A 25,701-nucleotide genomic window follows, 5' to 3' on the forward strand; every position below is an offset into this window, starting at 1 on the left:
AAGAAAGAAGAGGGGGTGATACGAAAGACAGAAATTGTCCTCGTAACTGAAACCCCATTTGTCATGCACACAGCACAGTGGAGTGGAGTGGAGTGAGGGTAGGCCCCACCAGTCACGGGGATATATGTCGTCTTCATTAATTATCACTTCTTCTTCGCTATATCGTTTCTTTCTCAATTTCTCGTTCTTCTCTTTTTTTCTTTGTATTTCTCCTTCTTATGGGCTTTCAATTGGGCTCCTTTAATCTTGGAAATTTTAATTTAGCCTTTTAAACATAACCCACCCTTTTTAAGCTGAAGCCTATAGACCCAATTTTAGCCTTTTTTTTTAAATTATTTTTTGCATAAATTCGATCAATTTCAAAATTTCGATACGTAGATGTGACAAATTGTTAATAATAAAAGAACTATTGATTTAAAAGCTGGCAAGCTAATTTGTTCGTAACCTACTTAAGAGGCTGAAAATTTTAGAACTTAATTGTTGTACACGTAATAATTTTCTTATTATTATTAATTATGATAAAATGGATATAAATTGTACTATAATTAGTAATCAAAATATTATTTATTTTGCATAAACATAGTATCAAGACCTCAAGACTTGTATAAGACATAATTCGTTTTTTAATTAAGAACCAATGGATAATAAAATTAATAGCAATTATAAGGATGAAGTTAATCTATATTTATTGCAAAAATTTATTAACTTTTTGTATTAATTATAGTAATTAATGTCATCATAAATTATTTAAAATTTTTTAATTTATGATAAGATACAGATGAACCTAAGAAAAATAAAATAAAAAGAAAATAACGAGAGAAAGAGAAGAGAAGACAGGGGGGGGGGGGGGGATAGAAGTGGGCCTGTCAAGTCGCTGTTGTTCTTTCATTGTTTCTCTCTGCTCAGTATTTAACGTTAAATCACATCATTTCAGAATTTCAGAGATTAAAAAAAAGCCATTTCCTTCTCCCCTCTCTCTCTTTCTTTATCTTGGCTTGGCGTTGCCTCTATCTTTTTCTTTTTTGAGAAGTGCAAGAAGAGGAATGGAAATTAAAGGAACTCTCCGCTGTCACCACATCCACATGCAATCCTCTTCCCCTTTATAACTAGCTTATTATTATTACTCACTCTCTTCTTCTTAACTTTTTCCTTTTTTCTAGCTGAGAGAACTTCTTCATTCCCCACCCCAGCTGAAGAAATGACTAAACAAGATGACTTTAAGCTTCTCAAGATCCAGGTCTTTCTCTCTCTCTCTCTTTCTCAACCACATTCTTTCTGTCTTCTCTTTAAGCTCACTCTTTCTTTTTCTTTATGATTTTTTCTTTCCCTCTTGTATCCATAGCAAAGTTAAGAATCTTCCTTTTTGTTTTTGCTGTTTGCTTACTTTCTTTCTTTTTATTTTTTTTTTCTACAGACGTTTGTTCTCAAAGTGAACATACATTGTGAAGGTTGTAAGCAGAAAGTGAAGAAACTCCTTCAGAGGATTGAAGGTGCCTACAACTTCTTCTCATCTCTCTCTCTCTCTCTCTCTCTCTCTCTCTACACAAATACAAATTTCTTTTTCACTAATAAAAAAAGAATAATGTTTTGTATTGCGTGATATTCCCATGCTCTTGTAAACCAGAACGCTCAATGTGGGTGTCAGGGCTTTAATTTCTTATCCTTGTCAGGGATAAAGTTATGATTGCACTTAAATCAGAAACATAACTACTATATTTTTTAATACATTTGTTATCCTTGTGATCTTCTTAACTACCTGTTTGGTTGAAAGGAATAAAATTAGCCAATATATTAGTAACCAAAAGAAAAAAGAAAGTCCTATTCTCTGGATTGATGCCTTCTGATGAGAAATGATCGCTCTGGTAGTTTGGCCATATATTACCATTACCAGGATTAAGGTGATAACTTAAATTTGGGGAAACGTCTCAGCCCATTACTCTTCCAAGTTCATATCTTGGGCCTGCCTAACAAAATCTCCTCTATAATTTGTGAAACCTTTTGCTGCAGGTGTTTACCAAGTAAACATAGATGCAGATCAACAGAAGGTCACAGTATCAGGAAGTGTAGACTCTGCGACATTGATTAAGAAACTAGTCAGAGCCGGTAAACATGCTGAGGTTTGGTCCCAAAAGTCCAACCAAAACCAAAACCAAAAACAAAACGACTACTGCATCAAAGATGACAAGAACAACAAAACCCAAAAGCAAGGCATCATCAAAGGCCTAGAAGGCTTAAAGAACCAGCGAAAGTTTCCTGCATTTAGCTCTGAAGAAGATGATGACTATTTTGATGGTGATGATGAAAACGATGAGGAGGATGAGCTCAGATTTCTCAGCCCAAGTCATCTTGGTCTACTCAGGCAGCAAATTGAAGCAAGCAATGGAAAGAAAAATATTAGAGCCATGGCAGCAGCTCCCAACAATGGTAATAAGATGAACAACAATGTTGGGAATGGAAATGCCCAAAAGAAAGGGAACCCAAATCCAAATCAGAACATGGTACTGAAGGTTAATCCAGGTGGGATAGATCAAAAAGCCATGGCAGCTTTGAAAGTGAACAATGCCCAATTAGGAGGTGGAAACATAAGTTCTGGGGAAGGAAAAAGGGCAAATGACATTGCAACCATGATGAACCTTGCTGGTTTTCATGGAAATGGTGCTAATTTTGCTAATTCAGCTGCTGCTTTAGGATGCAATCCCAACGGTTTAGGAGGGTTTCAACAAGTTCAATCCAATATAGGGTATCAAGGATCACTTGCAGGAGGCCTCCCTGGTGGTGGATATGCCGCAGGGCAACATCCATCATCTATGCTGATGAGCATGAATGGATACAACCATACAGCAGCAGCAGCATCCGCGATGATGAACATGCAAAACAGGCATATACTGCAGCAGCAGCAACAACCTCAACCTCAGATGATGTATCACAGGTCTACTTTTGTCCCATCTAACACCGGCTATTACTATAACTACAGCCCTGCTGCATATCCTTACATTGAGCAACCCAATTACAATGTGAGCAATTCTGCAGCAACCCACACGTTCAACGATGAAACCACTAGCAGCTGTTCAATTATGTAACAGAAAGAATGTAGAAATTCATCCCAACTCCTGCCCCTCCCCCAACCCCCACACCCCCAAAAAAGGGAGGCAGGGATGGGATATCTTGGTGAATTTTATGATTATATTGTGTAGTTCTTGGGTGATGTTTGTTTTTAATCTCTCCTCTTTTTTTTTTGTTTCAAGACTGACTTGGTTTGCAAACCACATGCTACTAGTAAATAATGAAAAAGAAATGATTAGTGTATATATAAAAAAATATGGTGCATTATATTTGGTGTGTATATGTGAATTTGGTATTTTGGAGACTTTTAATTAATTTATTCAAAACAAGAGACAAGGTGACAGTGGTTTCTGGGTATTTTTACTGTGGTAATACTAATACCGTCTTACTGTGGTTTTAACCTCCAAACACGAATAAAGGCATCCTCCCCTGAGCTCACCAAAGTGGAATCATCAGTAAATGCAACGCCATAAACTCCACCCAAGTTGGCCCGTTTTATGGTTATGCGGCTTGAAGCAGGCTTCCCAACTTCATATACTATGACACATGTATCTAGTGATCCAGTAGCCACCATAGAGCTATTAGGAGACCATGCGAGGCAGTTTATACGAGCAGTGTTGTACAACATGTTATTAAGTTTAACCTGCAAAAATTGCATTTAATTTTATAGGATAGCTCAACAAATTATGAGAATGGCAAAAACAATTTTTAAAGTAAAAAAAAATTCTATGCTAGCCTTCATAAACATTTATAAGTAAAGTTGGAGTTGAGCAAGTTTAGAACTGGATTCACTTTATTTCCATGCTATAGCTCAGTAGGTTCAGACTAATAATTATATAAGGAGAATAACAACAATAATAAACATGATTAGAAGACTGCAGAATTCCCTCTGTTTCTTTTGGCAATATTAACATGGGCAAGCTAACGTTTCAAAAACGTGATACTTTGGTTTGCACATTCTGTACGTTTTGATGATCCAATCACGGATCACATAAGCAAGATGAGTCTCATTAATTATTTTTGTTACTTTTTGTGCAAAAAGATGGTGGTTTACACACTCACAATCATCAGCTAGAGTCACATTGCAACTCTTAAAGGGCAAAAAACTAGTGCCTCAAATCAAGGCCCATAACATTGGAGTATGAAGCAATGTAAATATTCATTTACACAAGCATGGCCCAAAATTCCTATATCCTGTGGGAGCATATATACTTGCTTCAAAGACAGCATGATTAGCAAGAGCACACATTTAATTCTATATTCCTGGGAGGAAATTTATGGTCTTTACCTTTTTAGTAGAATTTTCACTTGTATATACAAAAAGGGTGCGTGAAAACTGTAAGTGCAAGTGATATCCAGTTCTGAGGCCAGCTTACCTCCTTGGAGACACGATCCCAAACAACAGCTTCTCGGTTCAGGTCACCTGAGGCAAACATGGAGAAATCTGGAGAATACCGTATTACACTGATGGCACCTCTGTGCTTCTCAAGAACTGCTTCTTCAGTAAGATTATCACCAGAAATCGAGAATATGTGCAATTTACCATCTTGGCCACCCACAATTGCTTCACTTCCATCGGGTGCAATAACAGATGCAGTCACAGTAAATCCGAGCTTGATGTTTGACACCACTTTCAGATCTTTAAGCAAGACAACTCCCGAATCAATTGAAACCAAAGCTACTCCAGGGGAGTCAGTCGCAAGGCTCAAATCCTTAGGCTGACTGCCAATGTCAATCTGCTCTGTTGGTCCACATTCATCCCCATTTAGAGGAATTCTGCGTACCTGAGATGAATGAAACAAAAATTAATATGCTATTTGCTATAGTTTGATGATGATCGCCGAATTGTAGAATACGAAGAAGTTGTCTAATGTTAGCTATAAACTTTAGTTACTCAAGTGCAGATGAACTTAAGCTTGATTATTTTCCCTTTTTCCTCTATGAGGTCATGGGGTGTGTAGTATGATGCTAGTTAGACAACCTTAAGAACAGATATATTTCTTTGATTATATTTAATTTTTAGAGTTAACAAATTAGTTTAAAAAGGAAAAAAAAAAAAAAAGAAAAAAGGAAAATATAAACATGATGTTTTGCAGTGAAATGTGTCTTAGCTGTCACCTGGAAGCATTTGAAAAACCAACATCCTTTCATTAAGTAATAACAGATAATCTACTATAACCTACCTTATTGTCAAATCCAGATGCAATTATCTCTTGTTCGACAGCTACTAAACATTTAATTTGAGCATTATCTTTCCGCTCTACTCTACCCTTGTACCCATGACCTTGAATCCACTTAAAAATGTGTCCATCATAACTGCTCGTCAGGATCAACTTTGGATCACCCTTGATCTCTGCTAATGCATTGACATTTTTCAGGTGTCCAGAAAAGGATACTGGAGCTTTATCAAGATCACTAGCAGAAAATAAGTGAATTGTGCCACCAAGGGAAACAATAACAAGATAATCATTTTGCCAAAGACATCCAACCAGCATATCTTCCACTCCACCAGAAGCAGGACATTCCAATGTTTTTGTCACATTCCCACTTCCATTCTCAGAAATTTCCCATATCTTTGCCGACTTGTCAGCTGAGACAGTAAGTACCTGAATTTTATGAAACATGGAATCCATTTGGTGAGGAACAAGCTGAAACAAATGTTTTCTGACACAAGCATTAGATCATAGAGTATTGATATGTACGTTAGTAAACTACAAAAGATATTTAAACACATTATCAGTAGTAATGACATTCGCAACTAATAGGTAAATGTATTCATACAGTTAAGCTTAAAATGTAAATAATGATTGGCAGTGCTTTAGCCTAACTATCAAATCCAAGAACAAGAATTTTATGGTTCTCCAATGGTTTTAGTCCACCTAACATGCAAAAGTTTCATAAATACTTTCTAATAGATTAGACTTACATAGCTGATTTTGTCAATCAAGTATGCTTATTTATGCTTTAAACATTGTATACATGCACAAGCTACAAAACGAAGTAAATATTGATATAAACAAGTTAAGACACCTTATCCTGGGAATGTAAATAGAACAGAAACGGGTAATACAAAAAGTAACAATTAAATTTATAGTTGATTTTAGTAACATTGCTTTCAACTTGTGATGGACTTGAAGCAGGTATATATCAATACTAAATATGAAGCTTACCCGTTTACTATCAGGACTCCAACTAACAGCATAGATGCTGGATGTATGACCGTCTTCTTGGGAAAAATGTCCAATTATTTCCCCAGTCTTCCCGTCATATATTATGCCCTTCTTATCTGAGCCTACACTAATGCATTTACTGCCATCCGGTGAAAATCTAACACAATTGACAAAATTGGAATGCTCTCTGTAGTTGCAAGCAAAATCCTCGTCAGTGATTCTATAGCCAATTTTTGGTCAGCACAGAGCAATTTTCTCCTATTGTAATAGGGACCATGAAAAAGCTCTTATCCAAACAGATTTTTTCAGACGAAAGTCTAGTAGTAATGAAAAAGAACAAAAAAAAAAGGCATGCGAGTACTTTAAACAACCTGTGGGACAGCATGAACTTAAAGGGTGGACCTTCATAAAAGTTCACTATGAAATCCTCTCCACAACTGACAATTCGGAATGGCCTTGTAGGTTTAAATGCACAACTTAAAACCCGCTTTGAGTGCCCATCAAAATCTCCTACAGTACTGCCCGTATCCCACCTGCAACCACATTAGCAAAATCATTTATAGATTGAAAACTCGTTGTTCGCTAAGAGAGTTCTGCACAAAGCTCCACCTGAAATTAACATTTCTTCGGATATTGGTCTCATATCCAAAAGCCCCACTTGAAATTAGCTTCAACTATAATAAACGGACTGAATCCATCCGCTTGATAGATCAACTAATGTTAGCTGTAACGAAAAATCCTTTCTAATTTTTAGCATTAATTTGTCAAATTATGGATATTTAAGTTTAAACCAATCAATTTGGATGTGAGAATTACTGGACCAGTGTAGCCTGAGCACTCACTAACCTCTTTAAATATTTGGAGACAAAGTTACAAAAGAAACGACAACTTACATGAAAGCACGGACGAGGGACTTTCCCTTGCCGTCACCGGACGCAACAATCCTCAACATATCAGGAGACCACTGCAAATCATCGATCCGACCCGATAGGACGCGAAATTCGTTATGCAGCACAAAATCATTATGTGTACCCCATATCCTAATAGTACCGGAAGCGTCGGCGGATGCGATCCACTCACCGTTCGGGGAGTAGCGGGCAACGGTGGCAGGGTATCCATGCTCGCCATAGACGTGGACTTTCAGAGGGTTGTCGAGGTACCGAATTATAACGGACCTCCCGTTGGTGTAGAGAATGGAATTGGTCTTGGGGTCGCCGGAGATTAGAATTCCCCGGCCACGCTCTGTGGAGGGGGCGCATGCAAAGGTTTCTAAGAGATCTGCCATTGTGTGAGAGAGAGAGAAGTGAGGAGTGTTTTGGGTTTCTGTTTTGGCAGTTATATTGTGAAGGGAGTAGAGAGAGAAAAAGTGCGGGATTTGAGGTGAGCATTTTTGAACGAGTTGGAGGTGGAAAGGAGAAGATATGGATTCGGGTCGAGTTGTCTCTCATCCGGTATTATGTGGGCTTTAAGCCCAAAACACAACGACATCGTTGCAGTCCTAGAGGCCCAACTTTTTCTTTTTTTTCTTGAATTGGAGTATAAAACTTAGAAGAAAGTGCCCCTTAATGGTTTTATCTAATAGAAATCTAAATTATTTAAATAATACATAAAATAAAATAAAATGAAAATAATATTGTTAGCCAATTTTTTTTCTTTTTTTAACTATGGTAACTGATTGAGAAAGATATACTAATAAGTTAAGGAAACTAACAGCACATTTTGGCACAGAAATAACCATTTATTCATTTATATTGCTTCTGGCATGTTGCATTCTTTAATTTGTATTGTGATGATAACCTCTTTCAAATGCTTTACAGAAGAAGTGGCCTCAATTCTCCAACTCATTATTAGTGGAAGACTTGGGAGGTGATGTGGTGGTTTATGGTCCTACCACTTTAGCTGTGAATTTTAATTTCTATGGAAAAGCTTTGACAAAAAATAAATGGCAATTAAGCAATTCTCAAAAGTTTGACATATTGTTATTGTGACGGCGACGACGTGACCTCTTTTTCCTTCATGCCCTGTATAGTTTCTGCAACCACACTTTAGAACAGCCTACAATTTTCTCTTATATGTGGAATTGATGTTCTAAAAAAAATGTGCATATGGACTTGGTCATATATTTTCATTCCCATAAATTATAATACACTGATAAATGCAAATATTTTCTTTATATATAACGAATCAATTATAAAATAAAATATATATGAAGATAATTAGTAATTATTAATATATTTATTTTATGGTCTTACTCTTTCTTATCTCAGCTATAATTGTCTTTTGATTCCATGTAAGTAAAGTGTATTTAATTTAATAAATATTAATTAGTAATAGAATATAAATTAGATAATTGTTTTATTTATATAGAATCTAAATCAACTTAAATTTGTTTTAAATAGTGTTTTATTTGAAATAAACTTACACTTCATCGTGAAAACGAATGAATTTGAATTATAATTAATTTGTTTAAAATAGTAATTAATGTGTATAAAATTACACATTTATAATTCCCTTGTCCAAGTAAAAAAAAAAAATAATTGACCAAGTTAATCTTATTCCAATATTTTATATTTTTATCTCATTGTCCAAGTTAAAAAAACACATTAAATGACCGAGTAAATGAAAAGCTTACATCGATGAATATTTTACACATTATTTCATTATACCATATTCTACTACTCTATTGTCCAAGTTAAAAAGAAACAATATATTAATCTTATTCTAATACATTCTATCTTAATCTCTTTGTCCAACTCAAAAAACACAATACTTGACCAAGTAATAAATGCAACTTCTTCCTTAATATTTTGTACTATTTTTATTTATTATATATATATATATATGTGCTTCAGGCTCTTCCCAAGAAAAAAAAAAAAAAAAAAAAAAAAAAAAAAAAAAAAAAAAAATGTGAAGAGCTATAGAGATCACACACATCTCCTGCGAATTTTTATTTATTTTACTAAGAATTTCTTCTTTTTTTTTTCGATTTCAATTGAAATTCAAATATGAAATTTCATAAATACAACTAAATTACATATTTCAAAAGTAAGTAAATGGGAAGATTTTCGGTTAGTATTCCTTTCCTTCTAAGATTGTCTCTTTATATAAGGAAGGTATAGGAATAGGAAGGAGATTTTAATTTAAGGGATATAAATTTAATACCCTCTTTATTATGTGAATATAATTTTTCTGTCCAATTTAAATTATAAATTATTTTTTATAAAAAATATAGTTAAATTTATTAATTTAGTAATATATTATATTATGAATAAAAAGATAAAATTTATCGTTTAAGAATAATTTAGTAACACAAGTTATTTAATTTAATTATAGTAATATAAACAGTGAGAGTGTGAGAGGAAACGATATTTATTATTTTTAATTAATGTAAAAAATCAAAGTAAACTCATTTTTGGGATTAAAAAGGATTTTTTATAAACATAAAAACTTATCTATGAATTTTCAGGCATTGATAACTTAACATAATAACTTGATCATTCTTTTTTTTGGTAAGAAATTCAAAATTGAGTGTCCGGATACTCTGAAACATTTTCCGATGTATGGAAATCGATCGCAGGGTGAAAATGTATAGAAACTGGCATTAACAGTAACAAGTAAAACAGCAGACAAAAGATTCCATTAAAAGTTGTCATTTGAAACAAAGCAGATTCTTAAGGAGAAGGACCAGACTAGTCCTCGTTTCAATCTATCTTTTTCCTCGAAGGACACATCAGACCCACCAAGGAAAAAACTATGCTCTGTTTCACACTCACCTTTTATTCCCATATAGATATTTATTTATTGACCTCTCATTCTCTCCAAAGCTCCCTCTCTCTCTCCCTCTCTCTCTTTCTCTCCCTCTGCTACTCATCTTGTTTCCATGGGTAGAGTTCACGTGCCATGTTTAGCTCTGCTTCTGATGCTTACTGCATCATGGGCAGAAGACAGCCTAATAAGTCCATCCCGTTTGGAAATGTTTGTTGACGAGCTTCCAGATATGCCCAGAATCCATGGTTTCGATGTTGTCAATGGTGTTCCTAAACCTAAGCGACTTCGGATTGGCATGTTCAAGAAGGAATGGGTATGTGTTTTTCTATTTTTCCTGTCTTCAGATACAAGTACAATTTCATTGCAACTTAATCGATTTTCTTTTTCCCTTTCTTTATTGGGTTTATTTGATATCATGGGATATGAATTTAGAAAAATGAAAACACTGGGGAAAAAAAAACACCCTTTGTTATGCTTAGTTTCCTTTATAATCTGTCGTATAAAACCTCCCCTGTTCTGAAATCACAAGATGGAAGCAGTTTGTTTCCTTCTTCTTGTAAAGTGATGGTTGGAAAGATGCCCTTTTCGCTTTGCATAGTTCCATTTATTCCTTTACATCGGTGGCTCACTGGCTACCTTTTTTCAGTACTTTTTGCATTAACTATATCCATCGAAACAACTTTGTCATCACAACAGTCAACAGTCAAGGTCATTACTCACGGTGTGCCTTAAGATTTTAACTTTTCATAATTTTACCTGTTCTTTTACTTGCTTGAAAATTAAGATTTGTTCGTGTTGTCCGAATGATGATAATAATAATAGTAAGAGTTTGAGAGCACTTGTACATAGCTTGAGGTTGTAATCCCACAACATATTTAATAGAGTGTTTTGGCTATTGTTTGCCAACTCTTTGGCATTGTCTGCGCAACTCGCCCAGTCCTCAGCTGAATGAAAAGAAATTAAGATAAAGCTTTTTAAAAATTTCAAGATAACGTTTATGTGGATTCCAGTTTGGAGAAGTGGTTTCGAAGAAAAGTACTTGTTTATTATTAGTGATGGGCTCAGTTGTCACTTTTCCAGTGAATGTGCAAATTTTTTCCAAATTCAACCATATTAATTGACCCTTTTTCTAATTATAAGGGTTCCATTTTCTTTTCTTCTCTCTGCCAATTTGAATGGGATTACATCTAATCATTCTTTTAAAACTTGATGATAACCTTGACGATTAACTTTTGATGTGCTTGATTTCTATAGAAATTTCATCGGGATCTACCTCCGACGCCGGTGTTTGCCTATGGTGTTTCAAAGCAAAATGCAACTGTTCCTGGTCCAACAATTGAGGCCATGCACAACGTTGACACCTATGTGACGTGGAAAAATCACCTCCCTTCAAAGCACATACTTCCATGGGATCCAACCATCCCAACTGCCATACCCACAACGAAGAAGGGCATTCCTACTGTAGTGCACCTCCATGGTAGCATTGGTGAACCCGAGAGCGATGGACATGCAGAATCATGGTTCACTAATAGATTTGCAGAGAAGGGACCCACTTGGTCCAAGAAAACTTATCATTACCACAACTTTCAGCAGCCAGGAAACTTATGGTACCACGACCATGCTATGGGATTAACCAGAGTCAACTTATTGGCTGGCTTGGTTGGAGCCTACATCATTCGCCATCCTGAAGTTGAGGCCCCACTCGGTCTACCTTTCGGTGATGAGCTTGATCGGATTTTGATGGTGTTTGATCGAAGCTTTCGTACTGATGGTTCCATATACATGAACTCTACCGGAAATAATCCCTCAATACATCCACAATGGCAGCCTGAGTACTTCGGCGATGCAATTATCGTTAATGGGAAAGCATGGCCGCGTCTTACTGTGCGACGTCGTAAATATCGATTTCGCATTATAAATGCCAGCAATGCTAGATTTTTTAGATTCTTTTTCACCAATGGGCTTCAATTCATCCACGTGGCAGCTGACTCTGTGTACCTTGAAGAACCTGTGGCAACAAATGAAACCCTCTTAGCTCCATCTGAAGTTGCTGACGTGGTTGTTGACTTTTCAAAGTCAAAGTCTAACACTGTTGTTCTAGCCAATAATGCTAATTATCCCTTCCCAGATGGGGACCCAGTCAATGAAGCGAATGGAAAGGTGATGAAGTTCATAATCAAACAGAATCAAGAGGTAGACACGGGGAGAGTGCCCAAAAAGTTGATAGCATACCCTTCTCCTGATTTATCCAGTGTATCGCAGACGCGATACATTGCTTTGTATGAATATGTGAGCGATACTGATGAGCCAATCCATCTTTTTATCAACGCTAAATCTTATGAAGAACCGGTGACTGAGACACCAAAAGAGGGGACCACAGAGATATGGAATGTAATCAATCTAACGGAAGATAATCATCCGTTGCATATTCATTTGGGATTGTTTGTGGTGATGGATCAAACGAAATTGATCAATATAGAACAGTTTAAAGCTTGTATGATGAAACTGAATGATGCGATTAAATGCCAAATAGACAAGTATGCACGTGGCAAGAAGTTAAAGGTGCAGCCCCAAGAGAAAGGGTGGAAGAACGTATACAAGATGACACCCGGATATCTGACAAAGATTGTCGTGAGATTTGCTTATATACACACGAATGCATCTTACGCGTTTGATGCAACCGCAGAGCCTGGTTATGTCTACCATTGCCATGTAAGTTTAGAAGTATTTTTTTTTTGTTATAATTAGATGTATTATCTATTCATTATGAATAGAAATTTTGACCTATCAGAAATCGATTTTTTTAACCATTTTAATTCTTGAATTTTTTTTTTAAAATGGCTTGGTTTTGATATGCAGATATTGGATCATGAAGACAATGTCATGATGCGACCCTTGAAGATAATCCATTAAGGAGGCGAACTGGGAACATTTTAATCTCTTCAATAAAAATTAAGGTGATTGATTATTTTAATTTATTTATTTTTTCTTTTCAGCATGGTTAATTAATTTATGAAGTGTTTTCATTATATGCTGCTTTTTTTTTTAATTTGTTTTTTTGCAGGATTGGAATTTGATACTTGATAATGGAGAAATCCAAAAGCTTAATCAGTGATATGATACAGCAATACAAGAATAGTGTTAAATCTCATGTTCACTTTAAATCTGTGTCTACAAACATTCGGTGTGCAACTCTTTTTTATTATTAACTTTAAATAATATTAAATTGAAAGCAGTTAAATTATGCCTTCAGTTGATGAAACGTTAGTGTAGTGGAATTTTTATATTCTGTGCTTTTAGGATGCAATTGACTGATTTAGTTCTAATTAATTGTAAGAACTTGAAAATTAAAGACCAATAAAATGGAAATGAATCCAATCAAAACGACAAAAGCCGAATCAAACCCAACTGGAAATTTTCAATACAGTTTGTCAGTTTGGAACAAAAGGACAAGCAAACACAAACAATCTTGTTTCTAAGCCTGTACCAAGTCAGTGCCTAGCTTGTCTAAATACCAATCCCAATAAATTGAAGCCCACAAGCGATAACATCAATCAGATTATTCAAAACTAATCAATCCTACGATGACAAAATTAACAAAATCTCAGTAATTTTTACAAAATAATGCAGAAAAAAAATCACACAGTTATGCTCAAAATAATGCAAAAACAAATCCAACAATACAGACTTAAATTAAATCAGCAGTGTTTCTCAGTAGGATGGACCACGAAACGACGACTGCTGCAGTTGCTTTCAAGTTCAGATGTGACAAATCGATCTATTTCGTTTCCTATAGTTGGAAATGGCTAATTTTCACCATATGTAATTCAATTCAACAAATTTTTTTTTTTTAAAGTTTTAGCTTTCACATCTATATTTATGGAGATAAATATAGATAGATTTTATTGATTTGGATTACTTGGAATTTAATAAAATTAAGTTTGATTTATGGATAGAATTGGGTGTAGTTAAAAGCTATAGCCTGTAGTTGAATTATGTTAAGTTTTTCACAGGATAAGAATTTTGAAAGCTAAGTGTCAAATTTTGTTTTTTCTTTCTCTTTTTCGGAAGGATAAATGATATAAATTTAATCTAGTCCAAAAGAGATCTAAATAAAGCGTTCAAAAGAGACTAAACATAGACTCAACACCAAAAGGGCAAAAGAAAGTCTCTTCATACCCGACCCTAAAACTACCTGATCAAACTGGACATAAAGTAGAACTCGGCAATAAAAAGGAGAAGGACAATGTAGCATCAGAAGCCATCCTCCACTAGTAGGCGAATAGAAGCATAACCCAGCAATTAAAAAAAAAAAAAAGACACCTCTTTTCACATAGAAAATCTACACATACTTTCAGGAGCTTTTTCTTCACAGAATGAGAGAAAGAAACTCTCATTCAAATCTCAGAAGGCTAGCCATGAACTATGAAACCCAGCAACAGTGATTGGGATGGCAGATAATTAAAGTTTTATCTCCATCCATACGATGGTAAGTAGAGCACATGATGGTCAGATTTTATCTTTCTAAATTAGAATTTGAATAATTCTATTCATGTGAGTGAAATTTTCTCATAATATAAGATAGATCATATTAGGGTGATTAAAAAATAAAAAAAGCATGGAAATGAGAGTAACCTAGCACTCACATGCATGGAACCACCGGTCCAAGTCAATTGCTGTCTTTCTTACATTAAATTTAGTAAGGCAAATTTAGCACCCTTACTGTTGGAAAAATAAATATAATGTCTGCTCTGTGTCACGTGGCTTTTTAATTTAATAAATATGTTGAAAAAGTCAAGTTATAATCCCTGTTTAGTTGTAACTAGTTTGTTGTTGGAGACATGGTTTTCTTCAAGTTACATCCTTACAGGCAAAAGTCTCTTACTTTGAGAAAAAGCTTTAAACTTGCAGCAAGGTATTATGGGCCTTTCAAGGTGTTGCAGAAGATTGGAGCGGCTGCATATAAATTAGATTTACCTCAGAATGCTAAAATCCATCTTGTGTTCCATGTGTCTCTCCTCAAAAAGCATATTGGAACCAAATGTAACGTGCAACCAGAATTATCACTCTTGGATGAGGAAGGTGAGCTAATTTCTCAGCCATAAGCTATTTTGGATAGCAAAATTAGAAGGAAGAAGAAAGAAGTTTTGGTTCATTAGCGTGGGTTGTCTCCAGCTGAGGCTACTTGGGAAGAATTGGCCAAGATTGAAATTCAGTTTCCAGAAGCTCCACTTGAGAACAAGCGGATTGTTTAAGGGGGGAAGAATGTCACGTGGCTTTTTAATTTAATAAATATGTTGAAAAAGTCAAGTTATAATCCCTTTTTAGTTGTAACTACTTATTGCTAACAGATTTATTTCCTTGTAAGTAGCTAATCGGTTAGCTATTTTGCTATTTAAGTGAATGAATAAAACAGACCAAGGGGGACTAAAAACAACTCAGAAACGTGAAAACGTTTGAGGTCTTGGTTTCCTCCATTAAACCAGATTCTTTTCTTCCTTTGTTCGTTCTTATTTAGCTCTCATAATAGGTCCTCAAAAGAAGCAGCAGTACGTACCAAAGCTGAGGTCTTGGTTTCCTCCATTAAATCAGATTATTTTCTTCCTTTATTCGTTCTTATTTAGCTCTCATAATAGGTCTTCAAAAGAACAAGTAGCAGTACGTACCAAAGTGGTATCAGAGCACTGAGATGGACAAGAGAGTGGAATAATTGGAACAAACAGTTCAGTCTCTTTCAGGCGGTCAAGAAGGAATCGCAAAACGCCTAGAGGAGCTCTTCTCCCAATTGAATTTGCGGATGGAACAATTGGCTTCCCCATCTTCTCACGGGAAGGGAATTGATCCTGATGCACAAACTCCTGAGTCTCGAGTGCGGTCTATTGGTTCTGGTACAACTTCCTCTTATGCTCCAAAACTAATTAAGCTAGACTTCCCTCGATTTGATGAGCAAGAAGATCCTACAAGTTGGATATGTCGGGCAGAGCGGTTTTTTCAATTCCATCGCACCCCAGATGACGAAAGAGTTGAAATTGCTTCTTTCCATTTGGTGGGAGATGCGCAGATGTGGTACCAAGTTTTAATACAAGAAAATCCGGCTGTCACATGGCCAGAGTTCAAAGAGGCGCTCCACACTCGATACGGTCCTAACCAGCTCACAGATTTCTTTGGCGAATTGTCAAAACTCCAGCAGCTGGGCGCGGCTAAGACATATCAGACTCACTTTGAGAAGTTACTAGCCAAGGTGGGACAATTGTCTCAAGCACGCCAGGTGAGCTGCTTTGTTAGCGGGTTGTCACCCTCCATCCGAACAGATGTATAGGCCAATCGGCCAAAAACCTTGACTGAAGCAATCGCGTTGGCTAGGCTGTATGAGGCACGAAACTCAGCCCAGGTGAGGAGCTCTACAACGGCCACTCGCCCAATGCCTCAATCAGCAAGATCAGATCCTGCTGCCAGTCAACCAGCAACAAATCCTGTTAAGAAGCTGACTTGGGATGAGCTCAATGCGAGGAAAAAACTGGGACTGTATTTTAAATGCAATGAGAAATTTGGGCCCGGACACAGATGTAAAAAGCTTTTTCTTATTCAAGCTGTCTTGAAGGATAGTGATGACGATGCAGAGATGGAAACAGAGGAGGTTCCAGCCATATCCTTGCATGCCCTTTCTGGTTTTGAAGGACCAGAGACAATGCGACTCCGTGGGAAACTGGCGAAACTAATTGGAACAATCTTGGTGGATTCAGGCAGCACCCACAACTTTGTTAGTGAGAAATTTGCAAGGAAAGCTGGAATTGCACCAACGAAACGCCAGAACTTGAGAGTACAGGTAGCGTCAGGAGAAGAATTGACATGTACTGGTAAATGTGCTCAAACTCAAATTCTCATTCAAGGGTTCCCTATAACTGTTGATTTGTATATCATTCCACTGGAGGGTTATGATGTGGTCTTGGGCACTCAATGGTTGTGAACATTGGGCCCGATTCTTTGGGATTTTGAAAAACTTTTCATGGCATTTCATCTGGATGGAAAGCAAGTAATTTTTCAGGGTTCTTCAATTCCGGAAAATCAACTTATTTCAGCATATCAGATGGAGCAAATGGTTAAACTGACCCAGAGAGCATATTTCTGCTGCAAATTATTGGGAAATCACTACTTCATCCAATTCCGGAGCTGCACCCTCAAATACAAGATCTTTTGGAGAAATTCAGCATACTTCTAGTCGAACCAGTGGGACTGCCACTCCCTTGGTTCCATGACCATAAAATACCTCTGAAAGACCCGGAGCCTATTTCGGTTCGACCATATCACTACCCTCACTTCCAGAAGTCAAAAATTGAGAGGATTGTCATAGAGATGCTTACTGCGGGTATAATTCGGCCAAGTCAAAGTCCGTATTCGGCACCTGTCCTATTGGTAAAAAAATCTAACGGATCGTGGCGGATGTGCATCGATTACCTGGAATTGAACAAAAACACAGTGAAGGATAAATTTTCAATACCCGTAATTGAAGAACTGCTTGATGAGGTAGATGGTGCCCGGTACTTTACTAAACTGGATCTCCGATCGAGTTATTACCAAGTCCGAGTTCACCCATCAGATATTGAAAAAACAGTATTCCGGACTCACGAAAGCCATTATGAATTTCTGGTGATGCCGTTCGGACTCACAAACGCTCCATCAACATTTCAATCTCTGATGAATGAGGTATTCAAAAATTACTTGCGGAAATTTGTTCTTGTATTTTTTTATGATATCCTCATCTACAGTAAAACCTGGAAAGAACATGTTCAACACTTAGAAATTGTATTTTCCATTTTACAAGCTTATCAATTGTTTGTAAGAATTGAAAAATGTCAATTTGGCCAACGGGAAGTTAAGTACCTTGGTCATATAATTTCTAATGATGGAGTTACTATAGACCCAACAAAAATTGAGATCATTCAAAGTTGGCCGCAACCCACTTCTCCAAAGGCTCTACATGGATTTCTGGGTCTTTGTGGTTATTACAAGAAATTTATACAGCACTTTGGCAAAATTGCAAGTCCTTTAACCAAGTTGCTGAAGAAAGATGGGTTCAAATGGTCACCAATGGCGGAAGCAGCGTTTCACCAATTAAAGGAGGTGATGACTAAAGCACCAGTTATGGCTCTGCCGAATTTCTCCAAACAATTTATCATTAAATGTGACGCTTCCGGGTCAGGAGTAGGAGCTGTATTGCAGCAGGAGCGTCCAATTGCTTTCTTTAGTCATGCACTTCAGGGTAAACACCTTCTCTTATCTACTTATGAGAAGGAAATGTTGGCACTTGTTCTTTCTGTACAGAAATGAAGACCATATCTTTTGGGTCGATCATTTGTTGTTAGAACTAATCATCAGAGTTTGAAGCACTTGTGAAGTCAGAGAATTACAACTAAACAGAGATTATAACTTGACTTTTTCAACATATTTATTAAATTAAAAAGCCACGTCACACTCTGCTCACTCTCAATGCCTCATCTTTCTTCTTCTTCTTCTCTATCTCTCCGTGTGTAATTTCAATCCCCTATCTTTTAGTTTGTACTCAAGTTGTGCAACCTATTGAGAAAGCCTTGGTGTGATAAGGAAGACACCAACAGAGGTGCTTGGTCTAAGCAAGAAGACCAGAAGTTCATTGATAACATACGTAAACACGGGGAAGGTTGCTGGAGAACCCTCCCTCAAGCTGCAGGTTTGTATATTTTAATCATCGTTTGACCCATAACCTCCCTCGCCTTCAAAACCCACAAGACTCTGCAAGTGAACATCCTCTGGCGGGTCGAAATGTGACACCAAATCTTAAAATGGTAATAATCAGGAAGCATCCGATGCAGCTAGTTGTTTGAAGGATGTCCCAATTGCTTTGGCTGACCTTAACCTTGATCTCACGATAAGCGTTTCTTCTTCAACAGCTTCCGCTACCACTCCTGAAGAGAATACCGAGCCTAATTCATCAAAGGAAACAGAAGTTGTTGCTGCTTCTCTTTCAGTAATTGCCCTGGAATCATAAGGAACATACAAATGAGTCTACTTAATAATATATCAGGAAAAAACTTTAGATACATTGCCCAACTAAACTCCGATCAATCTGTCTCTGCGTCTACAATAAGGAGCTCCGACGTTTGCCGCAATTTGGAAGATGGGCTTTTACTTGGGCCTACTTGTTGCTTTGAAGAGATCCTTAGAAATGTGGGCTTTTCCTTGGGCCTATAGTTGCTTTAAGAATATCCTTAGTTTGCAGACCTCAAGTCTCCGTGTGCAATCTTTGCATTTTAGTCTTTAATGCATAAAATTTGCAATTGTCGTCCAGCGTACCAAACAAACAACTCTTTTTTTAATAACCATACCAACAACTTAATTATCAAACCTATAATAATAATTATCTGTAACGATCACAAATGCCGCTCTCTGCTTCACCCTACCCTACGCTCCCCACGTCTACTACTTTCCATTTCCTTTTCAGTTAAGGGTGGACGTGGATCCCACAACCTTCCAAGAAATCCCCTGGGCTGGGTCCCATATTTTACTCTTTTTTTATGTTTTAATATATATATACATATTTTTTAATTTTATCACATCCTTTATATTTTGTAAAGAAAACCACACTTCTTTTTTTTATTTTCATTTTATTACAAAACCAAGTTGAAAAATGCAGTATTATTTTATTTAATTAAAAAATGATTCAGTTATTAATTAAATTATAAATTTATCAGATCAACTCAACCAATATAAACAGGATTAGTAATACAGAGAAAATATATATATATATATATATCAATGGGTGGTAGCTAGCTCATCAGTGAAGGAATTCTACATGCAGTGGAAACTTTAATGATTTGGTGTCCTCAAAAAGAGGATACTTTCATTATTTTAGAGCTTAAAAAAAAAAGTAGATTAATTAATTATAAATTATGTCAGCATTTCTTTCTCTTCCTAATTACCACCGAATGATTAAGCATAAATTGTCAAAGCATTACTAAAAAAATAAATCCATTCATGTTTTAAAGTCCTGAAGAAAAAAATTTCCAATCTATTTTTCTACCTGCAAAGTTGGAAACGACACATACAATTGACATTTTGCACTTTGATCCTTTTTTTTTCTTTTTTCGTGTTGCTGGGTCAAAGCTACAATTAATCTAAATTTCTAGGACATTTATAATTACGAGTAATCAAATACCTGTACAGATGTTTCTTTGAAATTGTTTATTCAACGCGTTCTTTGCTTCATTGTCTTCAACAAGGGATGAGCTTCATAAATTTAAAAAATAATAATAATATGTTGATTGTTAAAAACTGCAGAAATCTAATAAGAACAGAAATTGATTGATTTTATTAATTTAAAATAGTTTGATATATTGCATAATTAACTTAAGTGTTTTTCATATTTAATGATATAATTAAAAATAATTGAATAATTTCTCAATTTATAAAAAATATTTAATGATATAATTAAAAAAAATTAAATATAATTTATCAATTTATAAAAATGAAAATATGAGTTGATTGTGCTTATAAAAATCAATAAATTTATAAGAATCATAAATATAAAGATTAATTGAGTTTAAAAAAAGTATGTAAAAATACTTTTAATTCTGTGTATATTTTATTTTTATAAGATATTGTAAATAACTCTTTATAAAATCTGATGGATACTTTGATTTTAAGACACTTAGCGAATATTGTTTTATATCACATATTTACTTTGATTTTAAGACACTTAGCTTTTACTTTTTTACATTTCACTATTATATGAAATTTTAACCATTCATCTATATTTAAAAAATAGAATTTACTTTATAAAAAGAATAAAGTTATTATAGAATTTTTCGTATTAAGGAACTTGGCTTCAATATGAGTTATGCGTGGATTACTTTTTAATTTTATTCCCATAATATCAATAATAAAAATATGATTGAATTTCTTTAAAATAATATTTAATTACGTCTATATTTTCAATTATCTTAATAATAAATAAATAATTTTATATTATTTTAGTGCATCTTTTTATTAATTGCATGTTAAATATGTTGATACTTTATTTTGTAAATTAATGTAAGTTTTCGGTTTTCATCATGATTTCTTTAAAAATTTTCAAGTTTTAAATATTATATTTAATTAACTGCATTTGAATTGTGAAAAACAAAATAATTATTTAAAGTGTGTAAAAAAATAGTATAAATGATAATTAAATTAATTATAATATTTTTTAAATTTAGAAGTATCGTTATTATGTTATAAAATTATGTACTTTCATGAAAAAAATGCTTTTAAATATATTTTTAATTATTATATTCATAGACTTAATTTGATAATAAATGCATTTAAATAAATTTAAGAGATTTCATATTTTATTTTTCGATCTCTAATTTTCGTTTAAAAATAAAAATAAATATTTTTAATTATTATATATATTATATAATAAATTAATATTTTTATATATTTTTTCCTTATATAATAAATTTATACATAATAAATTATTATATATCTGACTAGTCACTTTAATTACTAACATTAATAATTAAGCATATTTTACAAAAATATATATCAGTGAATTCAATTATCAACTATAAATTATAATTAACTATCCTTCATTAATTACATAACAATTAAATTAAATAGATTATTTTTTATGTGATTTATTCTATATGAAATTAGACGTGACCGAGGGCCGGTTGTAACGGTTTCTAGTTCGAAACAGGCTATTCAATTTAATTTATGAATCAAATCAAAATCGATTTGATTTATAACCACTTAAAAATAATTTCATTTTTTAATGATTTTGGTCTAGTTTATAGTGATTACATTTTAATTTAAATTAAATTTAAATTATAAATTATAAATTTATTTTTGATTTAAAAAAATTAAAAATAATAAATAATAAAATTAAATAAAATGCAAAAAAATAAATAAAAATCTTAAATATTTATTGAATATATATATATATATATATATATATATATATAAATGAAAGGTATAAATTGCATCATTTACATAATATAAGAAATAAAATAATATCATATATAATATAAAAACAAAATAATATTACATATAAGTATAAATAATTTTTTTATAAGTAAAAAAGTTGAATTTAATTATTTGATAATTTATTTTATTTATATATTAATCTTAAATGATATAAAATAAAATTTTATTTTAAAAATTAAAAATTGAATTGAATTGTGGATTCGAATCGTTCTCAGTCCGGTTCACGGTCCGACCGGACCGCGGCAAGTTCTACATGAAATCTCCAACTTTAGTCGGTTCTTTCTTTCAGCTCATTTACAATTCACAATATTCCAATGACAACTGTATCTCTCTATCTCTCTCTTACACAACACAACTTCATCCCGCGAATCTCGGCCCCTCTCTCTCCCATCTGGCTTCTCTGTCCAGCTTCGGACATGTCACCCTTCTAGGAGAGAGAGGGTTAAAACCCCCAACGCCGATCTTTGTACTAACCACACACAGAGAAACTCTCAGGAGGATCATTCACACAGCGTTAATACTCCTCCCTGTCAACCGCCATCGCCGGCCCTTCACCTCCCGATGGAAGGCCGTCCCGCTCTGGGTGACCTTTCTCCCGCCGCATTTCTCCTCAATCTCGTAGGGGAAATTGTCGGAATGTCCACCGCCACCACTATCAACGACCGTAATTTCGTGGTTAGAAAGGATTGCACGGATCTGCTGCGGAGGATTTCGCTTTTGACCCATTTCCTCGAGGAGATTAGGGATTATAAAGGAGAATCTCATTCTGGACATTTGGAAGCTTCTAATTATTCTTCTTCGTCTTCTGGAGATTGGTGCTCCGATCTTGTGGGGGCTCTCCAGGCTGCTAAGCGCCTGCTGTTGGCTGCTGCCACTTTTAAACCAATTAATGATTCTGTAAGTGTAGTGTAGCAATCTTGTGAATTTTGTTGGAAATTAAGTTGCAATTCTAGAAATTTAGCTGCTTTTTTGCGTATGAAATTATAATTTGGTGTTATAGGAGTTGCTTTAGTTTCAATTTTCTAGTTTTTGCTTAACTTGGATTTTAGTTTTCTGATGTGTTTTCTTGCTGTTTACTCTCTGATGTTCAATGTACATTTGTCTGTTTATTGTTATTCTTTTGTAAACTTATCTTGTTATGCGATCATGTAGTAAACCTAAAATTTTTAAGTTTGATCCAACTATCTAGCTGATTCAATCAAAGAATATTAATTGACATTGTTCAATATCAACTGTTGGTGGGGGTAAAGGAATTTTTATTGAATTTTTGCTTATGCATATCATATCAAACTACTTTGACAATCAAATGACTGGATCAGTTTTTTCGAAGCACAATCTATCATTATTTGATCTACAGGTCTTCTCATTTATATTGATGAGATACTAAATTTGCTATTTTCTTTGAACGGGATTATAGAAATGAGGAAAATGTTGTTTTATATTTGTTAATTTGATGTCACTGCTGTGGACATAACAAATCATCTTTCATTTGTTGATGGTGATCATTTGGAGAGGAATGTTCTATTCATTGGGGCTGCCTTTCCTTCTATGGCTAAAGTACTGTTGTGATCATGCACATTCTCTTAAAAATGTATAGGTACCTCTCTGAATTTTGCTATCTATTGATTTAAGGATGAAGCCACCAAGAAAATCGCCTTCCAATTCCATTGTGTGACATGGAAACTGGAAAAGGCTTTGGCTAGCATACCGTATGATCAGTTTGACATCTCAGAGGAAGTACATGAACAGGTAAATGTTGAAAAATTTTGTAGATCTGCGGTATTGATGAAGTTCAACCTTAACATTCTTTCTTTTCCCAGGTTGCATTGGTGAGATCACAATTGCGAAGAGCCACAGAAAGATACGGGTCAATGAATTCAAGAATGATTTCTTTTTCCTTAGCTGAGTCAGTGGACAAAGAAGTTGATCACGTACAGAGAGGGAACAGGTTAACTAAAATGGGACATACTGAGAAAAGTGCCATTATCAACCATGAGGTTACAGAAGGGCTTGAAACAGTTTCAGGAAGTAATGGGTCAAAAAGCCATTCTACAGATCAGGTCACAAGCGAACCAAATGAAGTTGATGGTAGCAAGAAGAATATTTTGGCTAGCAAGAAATCTGAAGACATGAAAAAGCCTGATGCACCCACAATTCCTGACGATTTTCTGTGCCCTATATCCTTAGAACTAATGAGGGATCCTGTTATTGTGGCCACAGGACAGGTAAAATTTGCAGTCGCAACCCCCACTTTTTAATGTGGATCTATATGCTTTCAGTAAAATTTTCTTTAACATCTCAAAACTCATTCCTCCTAATTCTGCTTGTGTTCTGATTTATCTCCCATATTTTGCAGACTTATGAGAGGTCTTATATCCAAAGATGGATTGACACGGGAAATGTAACATGTCCTAAAACTCAGCAGAAGCTTGAACATTTGACTCTGACTCCAAATTATGTTTTGAGAAGTCTAATAAGTCAGTGGTGTGCAAAGCACAATATTGAGCAACCGACAGGATTAGCAAATGGGAGGATCAAAAAGAGTGATGGATCTTTTCGTGATGTAAGTGGTGATATAGCAGCCATCCAGGCACTTGTCCGCAAACTCTCTAGCCGATCTCTTGAGGAACGCAGAACTGCTGTATCTGAAATCCGATCATTATCCAAAAGAAGCACAGATAACAGGATACTAATAGCAGAAGCAGGAGCAATTCCTGTTCTGGTGAACCTTTTAGCTGCTGAAGATGTGTCAATACAAGAAAATGCAGTGACTGCCATTCTTAACCTCTCTATATATGAAAATAACAAGGGACTGATAATGCTTGCTGGTGCTATTCCTTCTATTGTGCAAATTCTCAGAGCTGGGAGTGTTGAAGCAAGAGAGAATGCGGCGGCAACACTTTTTAGCTTGTCACTTGGGGATGAGAACAAAATAATAATTGGTGCTTCAGGGGCAATACCTGCTTTGGTAGAATTGCTGGAAAATGGAAGCCCTAGGGGGAAGAAAGATGCTGCAACAGCCTTGTTCAATCTGTGCATTTATCAAGGGAACAAGGGCAGGGCAGTGAGGGCTGGAATTGTACCAGCATTATTAAAGATGCTCACAGATTCAAGAAATTCTATGGCTGATGAGGCCCTAACCATTCTTTCAGTTTTAGCTAGTAACCAGGACGCTAAGGTCGCTATAGTAAAGGCTAGCACCATACCGGTTCTCATTGATCTGTTGAGAACAGGTCAGCCCCGCAACAAAGAGAATGCAGTGGCCATTTTGCTTTCTTTGTGCAAAAGAGATCCTGAGAATCTTGCCTGCATGAGTAGGCTTGGCGCTGTCATACCTCTGATGGAGCTTGCTAAAAGTGGTACTGAAAGGGCCAAGCGGAAGGCTACTTCATTGTTGGAGCAGTTTCGAAAGCTACAGCAATTGTAGCCAAGGTAGTTGTACCAAAATACCTTTATTTTTCATTTTTTAAAATTTTTTGTTTCTTTCATTCCAATTATTTGACAATGATTGCCTCACCATTCTATTACAGTGTGAAAACTGAGAACATAAGCAAGGGAGACAAAGTCTTTCTTGTTGCTCTCTTTGTATGTATTTTCTTCTTTTTACGAGTGTGTTAAAAGAAAAAAACAATTGATATTCTGTTTGTCACGATCATTTTCATTGAAATTCACTTTCCCATCTGATCTTTGATTTTATGAA

General features: G+C 35.1%; 4 protein-coding genes across 5 annotated transcripts; 3 read left to right on the forward strand and 1 right to left on the reverse strand.

Moving 5' to 3' along the window:
- Positions 1 to 952: 952 nt before the first annotated feature.
- Positions 953 to 3,330, forward strand: LOC110601294 (heavy metal-associated isoprenylated plant protein 37). The gene is made up of 3 exons (XM_021738377.2): positions 953 to 1,237; positions 1,415 to 1,490; positions 2,008 to 3,330. Exons 1-3 carry the CDS (start codon positions 1,199 to 1,201, stop codon positions 3,078 to 3,080), a joined length of 1,188 nt encoding a protein of 395 aa, XP_021594069.1. The 5' UTR covers positions 953 to 1,198; the 3' UTR covers positions 3,081 to 3,330.
- Positions 3,331 to 3,358: 28 nt separating this feature from the next.
- LOC110601293 (actin-interacting protein 1-2) lies at positions 3,359 to 7,607 on the reverse strand. Its single transcript, XM_021738376.2, has 6 exons — positions 7,127 to 7,607; positions 6,605 to 6,766; positions 6,234 to 6,420; positions 5,247 to 5,669; positions 4,440 to 4,847; positions 3,359 to 3,706 (listed from the first exon to the last, which is right to left on the reverse strand). The coding sequence occupies exons 1-6, from the start codon at positions 7,516 to 7,518 to the stop codon at positions 3,449 to 3,451; spliced, it is 1,830 nt and encodes a 609-aa protein (XP_021594068.1). The 5' UTR covers positions 7,519 to 7,607; the 3' UTR covers positions 3,359 to 3,448.
- Positions 7,608 to 10,031: 2,424 nt separating this feature from the next.
- Positions 10,032 to 13,245, forward strand: LOC110600809 (multicopper oxidase LPR1). Its single transcript, XM_021737695.2, has 4 exons — positions 10,032 to 10,314; positions 11,256 to 12,713; positions 12,861 to 12,958; positions 13,066 to 13,245. The coding sequence occupies exons 1-3, from the start codon at positions 10,114 to 10,116 to the stop codon at positions 12,912 to 12,914; spliced, it is 1,713 nt and encodes a 570-aa protein (XP_021593387.1). The 5' UTR covers positions 10,032 to 10,113; the 3' UTR covers positions 12,915 to 12,958; positions 13,066 to 13,245.
- Positions 13,246 to 22,301: 9,056 nt separating this feature from the next.
- LOC110600740 (U-box domain-containing protein 11) lies at positions 22,302 to 25,701 on the forward strand. Of its 2 annotated transcripts, none has more exons than XM_021737601.2 (4): positions 22,302 to 22,898; positions 23,634 to 23,750; positions 23,822 to 24,226; positions 24,358 to 25,701. In XM_021737601.2, exons 1-4 carry the CDS (start codon positions 22,563 to 22,565, stop codon positions 25,426 to 25,428), a joined length of 1,929 nt encoding a protein of 642 aa, XP_021593293.1. In that variant the 5' UTR covers positions 22,302 to 22,562; the 3' UTR covers positions 25,429 to 25,701. The 2 variants fall into 2 exon arrangements, with proteins under 2 accessions (XP_021593293.1, XP_043807089.1); XM_043951154.1 differs by having other exon boundaries at positions 22,762 to 22,898; positions 23,599 to 23,750.

Source organism: Manihot esculenta, chromosome 15 (genome assembly GCF_001659605.2).
Source record: "Manihot esculenta cultivar AM560-2 chromosome 15, M.esculenta_v8, whole genome shotgun sequence".
In the NCBI taxonomy this organism is placed as follows: Eukaryota; Viridiplantae; Streptophyta; class Magnoliopsida; order Malpighiales; family Euphorbiaceae; genus Manihot; species Manihot esculenta.